General features: G+C 42.1%; 1 protein-coding gene across 2 annotated transcripts in view; it reads left to right on the top strand.

Annotated features, from left to right (window-relative positions):
* The window catches only part of mapk10 (mitogen-activated protein kinase 10), a 130,405-nt gene extending 116,697 nt beyond the window's left edge, over positions 1 to 13,708 (top strand). For both annotated transcript variants that reach the window (XM_068003657.1, XM_068003723.1), the window contains 3 exons: positions 3,407 to 3,470; positions 4,920 to 4,997; positions 12,740 to 13,708. In XM_068003657.1, the coding sequence (XP_067859758.1) occupies positions 3,407 to 3,470; positions 4,920 to 4,997; positions 12,740 to 12,879 (282 nt within the window). In that variant the 3' untranslated portion in view covers positions 12,880 to 13,708. The remainder of the gene's footprint in view (positions 1 to 3,406; positions 3,471 to 4,919; positions 4,998 to 12,739) is intronic.
* The last annotated feature ends 1,839 nt before the right edge of the window (positions 13,709 to 15,547 follow it).

Here is a 15,547-nt window from a genome sequence, read left to right on the forward strand (position 1 = left end):
CCCTGGCCTGTTATGCCTCTGTATCCTTGCAGGCTAGCTTGGGGATCTTCTGCAGTAACAACCGATTTGCTGTAAATAGATGTATCAAGCAAGTGACTGGTGCTTTGTTCACTCTTATCTTCTTTCCCACTGAATAGTAACAGCAGCATGACATGGCTTTCCAATATCAGTATACTGCTGCGTTTCTCAACACTAACAACATTGCTGTCAGTACAAAGTGAAGTACAAGCACTAATGCACTGACTTTATGTGTTAGTTCAATTAAGCTGACAAATTGGACAGTTAAGGGAGAAGCAGCCACTATTGCTGCTGTTGCTAATGTAATGTGTTCATCTGGCCCAAATGGAACAGGTATTACTGGAGGGGCTGCAGTAACAAACCTAGAGTTTACAGTCAGAGGTGAGTTGTTTCCTATTTCCTTCCACATTCTAGGTTTTTGGGCATTATGGGAACTACATTCAGCGTGGCTCTAGCACTGGGCATGGCACAGGAGGATCAACAAAAGCAGGAAAGTGGTGTCAGGTGTAACAGATAGTGCCAAGCTCTGCTGCTCCCCTCCAAGTCACACACCATCCCGACTTGGAAATATATCGTCGTTCCTTCATCGTCGCTGGGTCAAAATCCTGGAACTCCCTTCCTAACAGCACTGTGGGAGAACCGTCACCACACGGACTGCAGCGGTTCAAGAAGGCGGCTCACCACCACCTTCTGAAGGGCAATTAGGGATGGGCAATAAATGCTGGTCTCGCCAGCGACGCCCACATCCCATGAACGAATAAAAAAAAAATTAAAAACATGAGGGCACGACAGCCTGGTAATAACAGTAGAGGTGTGTCTAAGGAGGCTGACGTTTACCAGGGAGGCATGGGCAGAGATGTGCCATCTCCTTCAGAAAGATCACTGTACAATAGTATGTGCAGTTACCAATTCACTGTACAGTAACATGCACACAGCACTGCCAATAGCCGCTAAAGTTAACATGGCCCTCAATTTTTATTCACTGGGCTATTTCTAGTCTAGTACTGGGGACACACGGAGGCCGGAAATCCACAAGCCTTCCCGCGCACTCCAGCCTCAACTCAAGCAGGAGTGCGGCGGAATAGCCTGAAAATAAGGTGGGACTCAGATATGCCAGTTTGGAAATGATTTTGGGGATTCCGTGGGGCCTTGTAAGGGCCAGAACCTCATTTGTTCCCTTACAAGGCCACTGCCGCAGGAGGAGGCGAGGACTTCCTATGTCAGGAGATCTGGCGTCATGGCTTAGGAGCAGATCGGGGCAGGATCAGAGACAAGCACAGCCAATGAAGAGAGGTGCAGCGGCCCACCAAAAGGTGAATGTGGGCCTGTAAGATGGGATCATGGCCTGGACCCCTGAAGAAGAATGTAATTTTTAAAATATTTTTTTCATTGTGGTTCCTTTACAAAGGGGCCTGTTGGGGGCACTTCTACATTTCCTGCCCCCCCCACCCCCCCACACACACACAAAACAATAGTCGATGGACTTTTTAGCATGTTGAGGTGATGGATGCCTGAGATGTGCCCCTAGGAGTACGGGTGCCTGGCTATAGGGTGTAAATGGGTTGACCTTCCCCTGATCCTATAAACTTCAGCAAGGTCAGCGCAGGAAGTCACCAGCAGGCACATCCATCATTTACCCCAGGATGCGCCTCCTCCACCGCGGCATTTTGACCTCCTACTGTCTATGGATGTATCAAGAGGGTCACAGATGCATTATTCAGCAGGGCCAACAACTTCATCATTTTTGCCTCTAACCAACACAATTTTACAGAGTTGCCCCAGTGTCCAGTGGTCAAAAATGACATCAGTTGACCTGTTGAGGCTAGGTCAATTGAATATTTCAAAGCTGAGATTGATATATTTTTGTTAAGTAAGGGTATTAAGGGTTATGGAACCAAAGCGGGTAGATGGAGTTAAGGTACAGATCAGCCATGATCTAATTGAATGGTGGAACAGGCTCGAGGGGCTGAATGGCCTACTCCTGTTTTTGTGTTCCTATTATTATTCATTCTTGGGATGTGAGAGTCACTGACAAGGCCAACATTTATTGCCCGTCCTTAGTTGCCCTGAGCTTGATACAATTGAGTGACTTGCTAGACTAGCACAGTTAAGAGTCAATCACATTGGTGTGGGACTGGAGTCACATATAGGCAAGACGAGATAAGGATGGCAGGTTTCCTTCCCTAGTGAACCAGTTGGGTTTTTTACGACATGGCGCCATTCAGGTCCCTGTGCATAACGCTAAGGCCCCTATGATCTGAAAGGATTTTTTACCTCAATGTGAAGATGATACGTGACCACCAGGACAATGGACATGCAGGACAATGCCTACATTTTTAGGCAATCAGTTGCACCAACCTTAGGGCAAGGATGACTCCAGGGAGATCAAACATCCACTATGATGTGATGACTCATGCCATCTGTGCGCAACCATGGACAGAAGCAAAGTACAGGTGGAACAAAGCTCATGTCGCAATCGGAATGATCAAATATCCTATTAATATCTTGAAGTGTGCTTCACATATCTCGACCTGAGAGTATAAACCTTAGGGTTTCCAGAATAACTGTTATTTGCTGCGTGCTCCATAACTTCACTCTGAAAGGAAACCTCAGCATTCAGCATGGTGACCAGGATGGCAAAGCCATGGCAGGGCAAGATGAAAATGCAAATGAAAACTTAGCAATGGTACCAGGAAGACTGGTGCACCAGCTACAAATTCCAGATCCTTTCCAAAAGCATCACAGCTATACTATTTCAATGCTCTTTTGAAGTTGAACAAAAAAAACCCATTCTCTTCATGCAAATTACCATTGAACATCCCTGCTATCTCCCATAACACTGTATGCCTGTGTCCTGTAAATACTGACCTGGAATGTCTTGATACGTCCTTTCTTTACCTAGGCGTCACTGGCTGGCTGCTGAGCACCCAGCACCTGATGTGTAAATCTTAGTGGCTCATGAGAACAGCAACACCTGCAGTTCAGCTAACCTGAGATAGGAAACCAACAAGCCATAGCAAAATACAAGGCAGAGAAAATAGCTCTGAACTCTATACTCACATTCTGTAACAGGAAAATAGAAAACCCAGAGACAAAATGAGTCGATGCAATACATAATGACATTTTTCAGTTGTACGTTGTTTTTTGAGCTGTCAGCTTTTCTGGGGCTGCATCAGCTCTTTTGCATCAGTCGTCTTCTCCGGATTTTGAAGGTTGGCAGGTAATAACTCACAGTTAATCCACCGATAGCACAGAAACAGCAATTTCTAGGATATCATAACTAATAATGTGTGGGGATGATTTAAAAGAATCTAATTCTGAATCTCGTAATGAGGAATGGACATTTGGGCCAAAATGCAATGTATTATATGTGTCCTTTGTTTTATAGCCTCCTCCCCAGATCTACGATAAACAACTTGATGAGAGAGAGCACAGTATAGATGAATGGAAAGGTAATGTGAAACAAGGGTTCTGGTTACAATTATGATCATATATGTTTGATGATCTTGTGTAAAATTTTTCTATGTATGATGAATATTACCATATTTGCTAAATTGTGAGAATTGATGGGTAGGCTTTCAACTAGCTTCAGGGTGTAAATCAATTGAATTGACAATCAGTGGTTCTATAACAGGCGGCCAATCCGCAACATCAGTTTTACGCCCAAGCAGCAAGTTGAAAATCTAGCCCGTTATGTTTGATATCTGCAAATAAACAGCAACAAATAAAGGATTAGCTATCTTTGTTAGCATCCAATGTTTAACTATTGTTTGGTGATACTGGCCACTATTAGGTGTCCACATTGAATTTCTGCCAAAGGAGTGGAATAGAGTAAATGAGAATGGAGTAAATAAAGTTGGGTTGATGAGATTACCAAAGAATCCCTTGATTTCCAGATTTTCAATGTCAGGAATGATAAGTGGTTATCACACTACAGACTTCTTAAATAAAAATGCTCTTGCATTCTCTGTAAAGTATAGAAGGATAGGGAAAAAAGATGGGGTAGAAATTCCACAGAAACAGTGGAGGAGGTGGAGCTCTGGCAGGTCGTGACTTCTGCCTGCCACTTTGACCCCCCGTTAACCCCATCCCAAATTCTGGGAATGGGTTAATTTGAATATTTGGGGCAGGCGCTCATGCCTTTGGTGGCGCAACAGGGGCATCCATCTCATTGAGGAGGCAGATACCGTGCCTCTGAGAAGGAGCACTTAAGGCCCAGATCGGGCCAAAGTATATTGGCCAAAACATGTTCTCGATTCCTCTCGGAACAGAGCAGCAACTTAATGAAGGCAAATGCTTTGTTTTCTCCTTTGATGGGGCCTTCAGTAGGCCCACAACAGAGGTACGCTCGCTCACGGCAGGCATAGTTCCTGCTCAGCCTATCAGAGCATGCTGGCTGAAATTCCTGGGGTAACCTGGGAATGTCCCCAGTCACAATCCCAAAGTTGTTCTGCGGCGTTAAAGAGTGTAATTTTTCAACTTGTCTTCAATGGGGTGGAAACCCAGCAGATCGAGGTTCCGCCCAAAAATGCAACCCCTTGCTGGAATTGTGCCCCCAGATTCCCTCCCTCCCCCCACCATTCTCGAAATTCCTCCTCTAATCGTCCTTGTTGCAAGTCAGCTCAGAATTACTAACCAGATGGGATTCACCACTCCTTCTCTCTGACATTGATGGAGACTGCACCTTTGTCCCAAACAGAACAGAGCACTAATGGAGGTCACTGAACTATCTTGCTGCAGCTTAAAATGCACTGAATAATAAATAGACAGGCCAAGCTCCAGAGGTAATGTATCATTGCCTGCCAAGAGAAATATCCATGTCAAAGCGATTGAAAGAATAGGACACTGGTAAATGTGACTTCTGTGGCTGGATGTGTTACTTTGATTTTTTTTATTAACAGAATTAATCTACAAGGAAGTGACGGATTTTGAGGAGAAAACTAAAAATGGTGTTGTGAAGGGACAACCATCTCCCTCAGGTAAATCCAGTAACCCTGTACACAGATAATAAGATTGATTCTCAAATTATTATATATATCCTATTCCGCCATTTTCCATTGTTCCTATTTGTGCGTACCAGAGACGTGGTTAATCATCAATTGAAAGTTTTCTGCACCTAAAAGGTTGTTTGTTTTATTGTAAATTAACAGAAAATAACAAAATGGCACATTGGTCAAAAAAAATCTTCGAATCATTGCTCCTCATTTCTAACTTGGACTGGATCTCTTATCGTTGGTGATTCTTCCATTTCTGGGTTACCTTTGCTGGCCACCAGGGGGCAGCGAATGATTTTCAATGCAGTGATTTCCTTGTTTGAAACAATCAGATTGCACCAGAGTGCAGTAAAACACAACTGAGCACAAATAAAGAATCCACAGAACTGATGTCCAACAATATGCGTTTTCCAATGTGCCCTAAAGATTTTTGGACTTTAAACATTTGGCAGTTATTTTCACTTGTGCGGTAACTGCCTTCGCAACAATTTTTAAAAAAATGCATTTTCGGGATTGGGCGTCGCTGGCAAGGCTGGCATTTATTGCTCATAAATAAGCTCCAACTCAGTAACAAAGAATAAAATGCACAGGTGCAGAGGGGACGGGAGAGGTGGTGCTATGGTTATTCACTAATTATAGTGAAAAAGTAGATACACTCATGTCTGCTTTTGATCTAAAATTAGTGAATGAAGGAGAATATCATACCGAATTACTTTTCTAGTTTAGGACTCTGTCACGTGAGGGGTGTTTTCAGTGTTTTGTCCCTACAATGTCCTTTTGTCTGTTAAAAAAAATCTATAAATATACCTTAAGCAAAAAGGTTTGACGTGAAAGAAATTTTTACTTTGCCTTTAGAGACTGATTTTAATTTTAATTATGGTTTTCAAAGACACTGATCTTTGAGCCATTTCCTCATTTTTCAATAACTTTTGTGAGACCATCAGATCAGTCCGTTGTCTTGATTTTTTCCCTAGTCACCCAGTGATCCCCCCTCCATGCTTGTGAGGATGGGCAGGCTGAAATTAATATTTATTTTAAGAGGGAAAGTTTATTATTATTTCCAGCATTTACTTCGGAGATTCTGCTCATTTATACGCCCAACATCACAGCAATGATCAGAAACTCCTCCTGTGGGTAAATGGGCTAGATTTTGACGTTGTGCGATTGTGTAAAACGGGTGATAGTGAGTCAGAAGGCCATTTTCCATCTCTCCTGATTTTTATTTACATTGACTTCAATGGAAATGAAAATGGGGAGAGATGCAAAACGAGCTGTCGATTCGCTATCACCTGTTTTACACTATCAAAAAAGCCAAAATGTACCCCTGTGTGCCTTGGTGTGTCTCTTCTTTCTCTTTGAGCCAGCACATTCACTATGTTACTAGAAAAATATTTTTAGATTACAAAAAATCAGTTTGGCAGTGAGATGGCGGCTGCTCCCTTTATGCAGCAGAAAGTTCCTGGGCACCTGCCCAAAATCACACAGTTGTCCTGAGGTTAATGATGTTAATTGGGTCTCCTTATGATGCAACAGCTGCTAACTAGTTTACAGCATAATACCATCATCACTTATCGTTCAAAAACAAATCCTAGAAATAAAAGGATGTTTTAATAATTCGTCCAAACAGTTTGGTTTGCGAAAGGGTCCCTAATGGCATGACTCCCTTTTTAAGCCCGTTGAAGTCACAATGTAAGCTGTATATAAAATATAATATTTATGTAGAGTACAATGCCCTTGTCACCAATAGTTCAGGCTGGGGAAATAAAAGAGTTACAAGTAAGCAGACATGTTTGTAACAAGAATGGAAATGTCAGAACTGGAAAAGCAGCCTGCTACATCACTGCACAAGTTAGAGTCCACCGGAATTGAAACAATTACAAATAAATAAAACACTGTCATTATATATCATTCACATGTAGAAATGGCCCACTGCAATTTTAATGTTTAATGTTATTGTAGTACTACAGTGTTACATTTCTACACTGTAAATATATGGAAGGAAAAGCAAATTGATGAATAGTTGACATTTTTAATATGTCTCTCGATTTGTAAAAAAAAGGCAGGTGAAGCACTAAGAGAGATCCCATAACCCAAGTTCAAGTGAACATTACAACACTATTCACATTTCACTTCATGAGTGCATCCTTGAGAGGACACTGTTTAAACAAAGAGAGCTGGGGTAAATTCACTCATCCCACACTCTGAGCAGGGAGCCACACTCAAAGAGAGAATTGGTACCACACTGTCGTAGCCCTATCTCTGACCTGGGCTTCCTATGAGTACAGCTCCCCACTGGAAGTGCAAGGTCAGTGAGTTTACCCTGTAGTGTCATAGAGGCAAACAGGTGAGCATGATCTATTGGTTACATCTCTGGGGTACTGGGCAATCAACTTGGAGTTCGCCATTGAGTTCATCACTCTTTGGAAAAGCTGCTGATGGATCCTTGCTGAACCCTGCTTGCAATCTGTCACTGTGGTGCAGTTGAGATCAAGAACTGAACAGAGTGGAAGATGAAGATTTTGTCTTTCACTGCCAGAACACCTCATGTTGGCAGCCCAATGTGCTACATTACCATACTTTCAGAAAGAATTTCACTTCCTTTTCTTTAAGTTTTCTAAAATTGTATTTACAAGGATTTATATTCAGATTGTTTTTATGACGCTATTGTACATTTTGATTACACATGCTTGCAGAAGCAGTAGGTTGATACACTAAGATTTTCTTGGGTGGTTGTGCTTGTGCTGGGAGCAGTGTGGGTTTAAGGGTTGAAGCAATTTGTTTGTTCTTGATTGCTGGGGTCCAGTTGGCTTTGGAAACAAGGCGGTCTTGTTTAAGGCCATTGCACTGGAAATGAAAATCAGGAGAGATGCGAGAGATGTAAAATGGGCTGCCGATCGGCTATTGCCTGTTTTACACTATTGCACAAAGTCAAAATTACTCCCAAGATCGCAGAGTAAAAGATGTAAGAAAGAGCCTTTTGAAATTCCTGTAGATCCCAATTACTGTTTGTGGAGGAAACTCTTCATTCAGTGGCTTTGATTTCCCCAAGACGATTTATCCATTTAGGCAGTGAAAATAAATAAAACTTCCCAAACCCATTTTCTAACTGCAGCTATCGCAATATAGTGGCATTTTTCTAATAGTTGTTTTTAGCTTCATTATAAATTTACAAGTTGACCTATAGTGTTACTTAATATTATACATTTATGACTTGGCCTGTAGTATAGGATTATTATGTTCTCAGGAATTAGGTTCATCAGATTTTGGCCCAGCTTACTTCTACTAAATGACATTGGACCTCCAACTGAAAGAAAGAAAATTATGTTAGTAACTGTATAATTAATTTAACCCTAAAAATGCCTGATATTTCCTACATGGTGCACTCTTTAACCTGTAGAGTGAAGTTCCAGGTTAGTGCAGTTTTGTTTTATATGACGAGGCTGTTCATTTAACAGGGATACCTTGAGAAATCAAACACAGAAGAATTTCATTGCCTGCTCATGATCAAATATCTTGTTACTGATGAATTTTAGTGAATTTTTATATCCACAGGGCATCCCAAAGCACTTTTCAGCTAATGAAATACATTTAAAATGTAGTCACTGTTATAATGTAGGGAAACGCAGCAGCCAATTTGTGCACAGCAAGATGCCACAAACAGCAATCAGATAATCTGTTTTAGTGTTGTTGATTGAGGGTTTAATATTGGCCAGGACACCAGTGTGAGCTCCCCTGCTGTTCTTCGAAATAGTGCCATGGGATCTTTTACATCCACCTGAGAGGGCAGATAGGGCCGCGGTTTAGCATCTCATCTGAAAGATGGCACCTCCGACAGTGCAGCACTCCCTCAGTACTGTACTGAAGTGTCAGCCTAGATTTTGTGCTCGAGTCTTTAAAGTGGGACTTGAACCCATGACCTGCTGACTCAGAGGCAAGAGTGTTACTACTGAGCCACAGGTGATAACTACCTTTATCCATATTGTCCAATAGAAAACTTAGCAAATATTGATATACAAAGCCGGGTGGAAATTTCAGGAAAGTATATAAATTGAAGCACAATCAATTGCAAACAGCTCTGGCTGCAGATATCTATTGAGACTCCTTCTTCTTCAACATCTTCTGTGCCATCACTGTCCTCTCCCTCGCCATGCTGAAGGTCCTCCTCCAATGGTGGCTACATTTGGTGTCCTTGTTGCACAGCAAATCTATGCAGCACGCAGCACATAGTGATCATACAGGACACCATCTGTGGGCCGTATTGGAGGAAGCCACCAGCCCTCAACAGATATCTAAATCGTTGTTTGCTGACTCCAGTGGTCTTCTTAATGAGGGCTCTAGTTGACCCATAAATCTGATTGTAGCAGAGTTCTGCTGCTGAGAGTGGTTTCCTAAGAGATGTCATCAGCTCGTGCAGGGAATAGCCGTTGTCTCCAAGCAGCCAACGTCTCTGTTGCTGTGTAATGGGCAAACAGTGGGCAATGGATAACTGACGCAATATGAAAGCATCATGGTGGTTGCCAGGAAAGTGGGCACTGACCTGCTGGTGTTCACGCTCCAGGTGCACGCTAAAAGAATCAATCACGTGGTGATTCATGAAGGAAGTTGCGCAGGGTGCTACTTCCAGATGTCCATGGGGAAACATTTTTTAAAAATTCGTTCATGGGATGTGGGCGTCGCTGGTGAGGCCAGCATTTATTGCCCATCCCTAATTGCCCTTGAGAAGGTGGTGGTGAGCCGCCTTCTTGAACCACTGCAGTCCGTGTGGTGAAGGTTCTCCCACAGTGCTGTTAGGAAGGGAGTTTCAGGATTTTGACCCAGCAATGATGAAGGAATGGCGATATATTTCCAAGTCGGGATGGTGTGTGACTTGGAGGGGAACGTGCAGGTGGTGTTGTTCCCATGTGCCTGCTGCCCTTCTCCTTCTAGGTGGTAAAGGTCAAGGGTTTGGGGAGGTGTTGTCGAAGAAGCCTTGGCGAGTTGCTGCAGTGCATCCTGTGGATGGTACACACTGCAGCCACGGTGCACCGGTGGTGAAGGGAGTGAATATTTAGGGTGGTGGATGGGGTGCCAATCAAGCAGGCTGTTTTGTCCTGGATGGTGTCGAGCATCTTGAGTGTTGTTGGAGCTGCACTCATCCAGGCAAGTGGAGAGTATACCATCACACTCCTGACTTGTGCCTTGTAGATGGTGGAAAAGCTTTGGGGAGTCAGGAGGTGAGTCACTTGCAGCAGAATATCTCTGACCTGCTCTTGTAGCCACAGTATTTATATGGTTGGTCCAGTTAAGTTTCTGTTAAGTTTCCAGTTAATGATGAATGTGTTTGCTCTAGCAAACGGCATCAGTCACTTGTTCAATACAATCATGGACTGCAGACTGACTGATGTTTCTGATATTTCCTGTGGCAGCCTGGAAGGAGCTGGCAGCAAAGAGGTTTCGAACTGCAGCAACCTTGACTGCTATAGGCAGTGCTGCAATAGTTGGCTGCAGGTCTCCTTGCAGGATGTGACACCACTCTTATCACTGCCTCTTGGAGAACCAGATCCTCCTTATGCATTGAACCTCAGAAAATTGCAGGTATGTTGTTCTGGGCCTCCCAAGCCCTGTTCATCTATTACCCCAGTGCTCACTGACCTACATTGGCTCTTGGTCCGGCAATGCCTCGATTTTAAAATTCCTATCCTTGTTTTCAAATCCCTCCATGGTCTCACCCCTCCCTATCTCTGTAACCTCCTCCAGCTCCGAGATCTCTGAGCTCCTCCAATTCTGGCCTCTTGCTCATCCTCGATTTTGATCAATCCACCATTGGCAGTTGTGCCTTCAGCTGCCTGGGCCCTAAGCTCTGGAATTCCCTCCCTAAACCTCTCTGCCTTTCTACCTCTCTCTCCTCCTTTAAGACTCTCCTTAAAACCTACCTCTTTGACCAAGCTTTTGGTCACCTGTCCTAATAGCTTGTTATGTGGCTCGGTGTCAAATTTTGTCTGATTATGCTCCTGTGAAGTGCCTTGGGACATTTTACTACATTAAAGGCGCTATATAAATGCAAGTTGCTGTCATTGTTGTTGGGCCTATAAACTCTGTTGGGGTGGTGAGGATGCATCCTTCTATTTCCTTTTCTTTCAGCTGCAACTCTGTTTATTCCTTCCTCCTCCTTCCATTGTCGGATTCCTAGAAGTGGCCCCACGAAGAAACAAATGCAATGCCAAAAGCTACAACAGTGACTAAAAGAACTTTTAATAACTTTATGGTAAAAATGCTCATAAGCTAGTGCAAGAAAAATGTTTCCAAAAGTTCTGTACAGCTTTATCTGACAGTGGCTCAGAATCCCTTTAAATAGCAATTGAAATGGCCCCCTCAGAACTTCCACTGCCAGTGGTTTGTGGGCAGGAGCAGGAAGTGTGGTTAGGCAATAAGGTCAGGAAATTGCATCAGCATCATAATGACATCATGCAACCTCAATTTCTATGAATTCATGAGGATCCCGCCTGCTTCAGACAGGAGCCCTGGCTACCCTCCCCCCAGAAAGTCAGGTGAGTCCTGCAACCAGCACAAACCAGGTGGGAGAAACTGATAATATATTTTCCGCCTGCTACCACCCCGATTTTGAGCACAAAAGGAGCGGTAAGGAGATAAAAAATTACCCCAATAAGTATTCAATCCTTTCACAACAACAATGTTGAATATTATCCGTACTGAATATGGAGCCGAATATCCTTCACCTATGCTTACTCTCATTGGTCTGCCACTCTAGAGGAACATTAATGTACATCTGTGCTCTTTCCCCACTTTTACAGTGCTCTTTGGGTACGATTTACATGCCCTGTGGAACTACAAATGGGATTTTGCTTTATTGGGTTAGCACTTTTGGACTAGAGAAATGAATTAGCTTGTACAGGTCAAAAACGGATCCACTTCTTGGGAATGCCTTGTGTTTTGGAAACTTCGCTCACATTAAAAGGGGAATTCTGAAAATGCCTATCACTGTAGCTTGCATTTCTCCTTATGATTGCTTCCTTCTCATTTGTTCCTGCTGTCAATTCTCTAGCAGAAGAACAGGAAGCAGACTCCACTATGGTATAGGGACATTCCCGTTAACTATTAGAATCATAGAACTTTACAGCACAGAAAGAGGATATTGTACTGAGAATCAACAAGACTGGAGTGTCAGCAATCACTGAAAATTGAACCTCCAACTGTGGAGAAGTTAGGCAGGTGTTCATCTATTAGCAGAAGGTGACCATACCAAAGGGTTCACCGGATTGGTGAGCTTCCCAGGGTCTTTGAGTGTGCTGCTACACAAATGGCTCATGTTGGTGTTGGATGCTATTTTGTTCACAGATTGCCCCTTAAATCAGAAATGCCCACTCTGCCTACACAAGACACAAGTTTTGAAAGAATTGGAACATTTTTTCAAAATCTTTCTCTTTTGAATAGTGGCCTAGACTGTGTAAAGAAGGGAGTCTCATTCTGCTACCCTATGGAGTAAGGTCGGCCCTTAACACACAAGTTTAGTCTCAGCATAAAGCCGAAAGCGCTTAGCATTGGCACTAAACTTGTAAAGGCCCATGTTACGAATGTGTGCTTCCGGCGAAGGGCATAATCAGAACCACAATTTTATAAAGTCGGCTCTATAGTTTGGATGCACCCTTTAATGATCAAGTAAAGACTTTAATCCTCTTTGAACTGTGTTCCCAGATTTTATGGCTCTACTGTTAATTTTCTTAGCACAGGTGCAGCAGTGAATAGCAGCGAAAGCCTTCCTCCGTCCTCATCAGTAAACGACATCTCATCTATGTCAACCGATCAGACCCTCGCGTCGGACACTGACAGCAGCCTGGAAACTTCAGCAGGACCCCTCTGTTGCAGGTGACTAGCCGTCTGCCTGCGGAACCCCTTCTTCTTTAGAAAGTGATGCAAATACTAAATACTCAGCGCGCCTCTCTGGAAATGAACTATTTAAAAAGGAACACGAAAGTACTGATGCTAAAATATTACGTCAAAATGCTTTGCTTATATCTCATTCCAATGAAGCTGACGTACATTAAGAGTATTAGGCAGCATCATTTCACAGTATGTAAATATGTGGCTATAAAGTAGCTCCCTGTGGCACTTGCTTTGGCGACACAAGGTGAGCAGAAAAGATACAGCATTATAGTTAAAACTAAATGCACTTTTGTCTCCTTAAAGTTGCAATAGGTGTCCCTTCTTCCACTCTTATGTATTTGCTGACTATAAACACCTTGTAGAAATGTATTCCTATAAATGGCCATATGCATATTACCTACCAAAAAGATCATCAAACCTGGATCTCAGAACTCATGCTACATGATAGAAACTATGAAAATGACAGGATATGCTATTCTATTAATCCGTTGAGCACCAAATGTCATTGCAATTTGAAAAACAAACAAGAATTAATTTCAGTAAGTCTAATTAAAGGGACATCCAGAACCACAAATCATTTCTGACCATGTATAGACTATAAACTGTAATGTTACTTTTTAAATTTTGAAATGTTACTGCCATCATTGAATGGTTAAAGAGACTATACTCGTTCTACCTGTCCTAATTAGGCCGCAGTCCAAGTTTGCCAAATACATATATTAAAAAAAAAATCTTATTACAATGCACCAATTTTCATAAAACTGCAATGTCTCTAAACTGACATTACAACGTTAAGGTGGTAACTACGTTTTGTTATACTACTGTCATTTATTCAAAACTAAATGGAAAGCCCTTTAATAAATTATGACAAGGAATCACCTGTAACACAGTGTGGTATGATTTTGCTCATTGATATATTTTAAAATCTAGCATGATAATATGGCATTATCTCTTTAAAAATAATTAAAATGGAGTAAGGATAGTAAACTCAGTTAGATTTGTGACCTGAATTGAGAGATCCTGGAATTCCTGCTCATACATACATTTGTACTCTATATTTTGAGGTAGCGGGAATTTTTGGCCAGTAAAATAAAAGACTTGCACACCTTGCCATAGTTGGCTGCACAGTGTCTTTAGTTGCACTTGCCTGTAGTTGTGCATGATCAAACTTCCAAATATATTACTGTAAAATGGAAGGTAAAATATACCTAGATGTATTGTAGGTTATTATGTGGTACATAATGTATACAGCCATGGACCTGAAAAATGTTGCTGTACTCTTAAACCCCTTAAATGCTGAACCTGCACGGACTCGTAATATGTTTGCTCTGCTCACAAGCAAACATGTAATTATTTTGAATTGCTATAACTTGCATTAACCAAAATCAAATTTATTAACTGTCCACTTGAAGTTAAAACAAAAGCTTTAATTGGTGGGATGCAGAACATGAGGGACCAACATTCAGGACATCAGTGATGCGAACTGTACCAAAATAGAGCATTGGGATTTATAACCACAGTTCATTTTAGATGGAAGGTTCAAATTCAGGTTAAGATCAGGACTGAAATGACACAGTTTTGATCAGATTTGATTGAGTTGCCTATTTGTGAAGAAGTACTTTTTGGGCAAAATGACTGATTCCCAAATGAACATGGGTAATGACTGGCTGGCTGGGTATCTAATGTCCTTGGAACATTTTAATGAACTATTGCAATGAAAGAGTTCATTCAAAACAGCAATTAGGGTTTAGCAAAGCTCTGTTCACAGAGCTAAAAGTTATAAATAACTGCAACTGAAAAACAAGAACACAACAATACAGTACTTGAGAGAATGCTTGCGAAGTTAATATGAATTCAGGACAAATGAAGATTCTGATAGTAAAAGAATCCTTATTCTCTGTCTAGCCACATCGAGGGCAATGCCTGATCTTTTGAGGCTGTGCTAGTGGCACAGAGCCTTGGTGGTGGTGAGGGCAGATCAGAAAAATCAAGCCTCTGACTTTGCGCACTGAATTGCATTGTGCCCATGTTTTTGAGGCATGATTTGGGAGGAGGAAATGTGGTTATCCCACTGGCAAGTGTGAACTTCATTTAAGTGTAATAGTTATATAAATTAAATCCCACTCCAAATTTCCCAACCTAAACGAGGCTCTGCCCACAGTGTTCACCTCACTGTTAAAATAGGCACATTGACGATTTACAGGCCTGGCCTGCTGAAGTAGGCTTCTTAAAGACAGGTTAATGTTGCATAGTTGTTATGAAGAGTTTTTTTTGCATTTTCAGTTAAATTTTTCTCCATGCCATTGATTTTACTCGGTAGTCCATCATTTTTGCACTTTTTTCTCCTGTTAATACTTTCCATCATAATTCCTGGTTGCTGCTGCCATTTAACTAGCACTAACCAAAGTGGTGAGGCTGGAAATTCAATTGGACTTTCAGTGGTTTTGCATGATTCAGGAAAGGAAGACACGTATCATTAAGGTGCCAACGAATTCCAGGACAAGAACACCTGAGGTGTTTTTCTGCATCCTTCACTACCCTGTGTTTAAAGAACCTGTTAAAGCTACCTGGACTTTATAGAGGAGAACTGTCTTCACTGCCTCTGCTTTACAAGAGTGAACTGCCACAGAGGTGGTACATCTGGTGCTAAATAA

This window comes from Heptranchias perlo, chromosome 1, assembly GCF_035084215.1.
Source record: "Heptranchias perlo isolate sHepPer1 chromosome 1, sHepPer1.hap1, whole genome shotgun sequence".
In the NCBI taxonomy this organism is placed as follows: Eukaryota; Metazoa; Chordata; class Chondrichthyes; order Hexanchiformes; family Hexanchidae; genus Heptranchias; species Heptranchias perlo.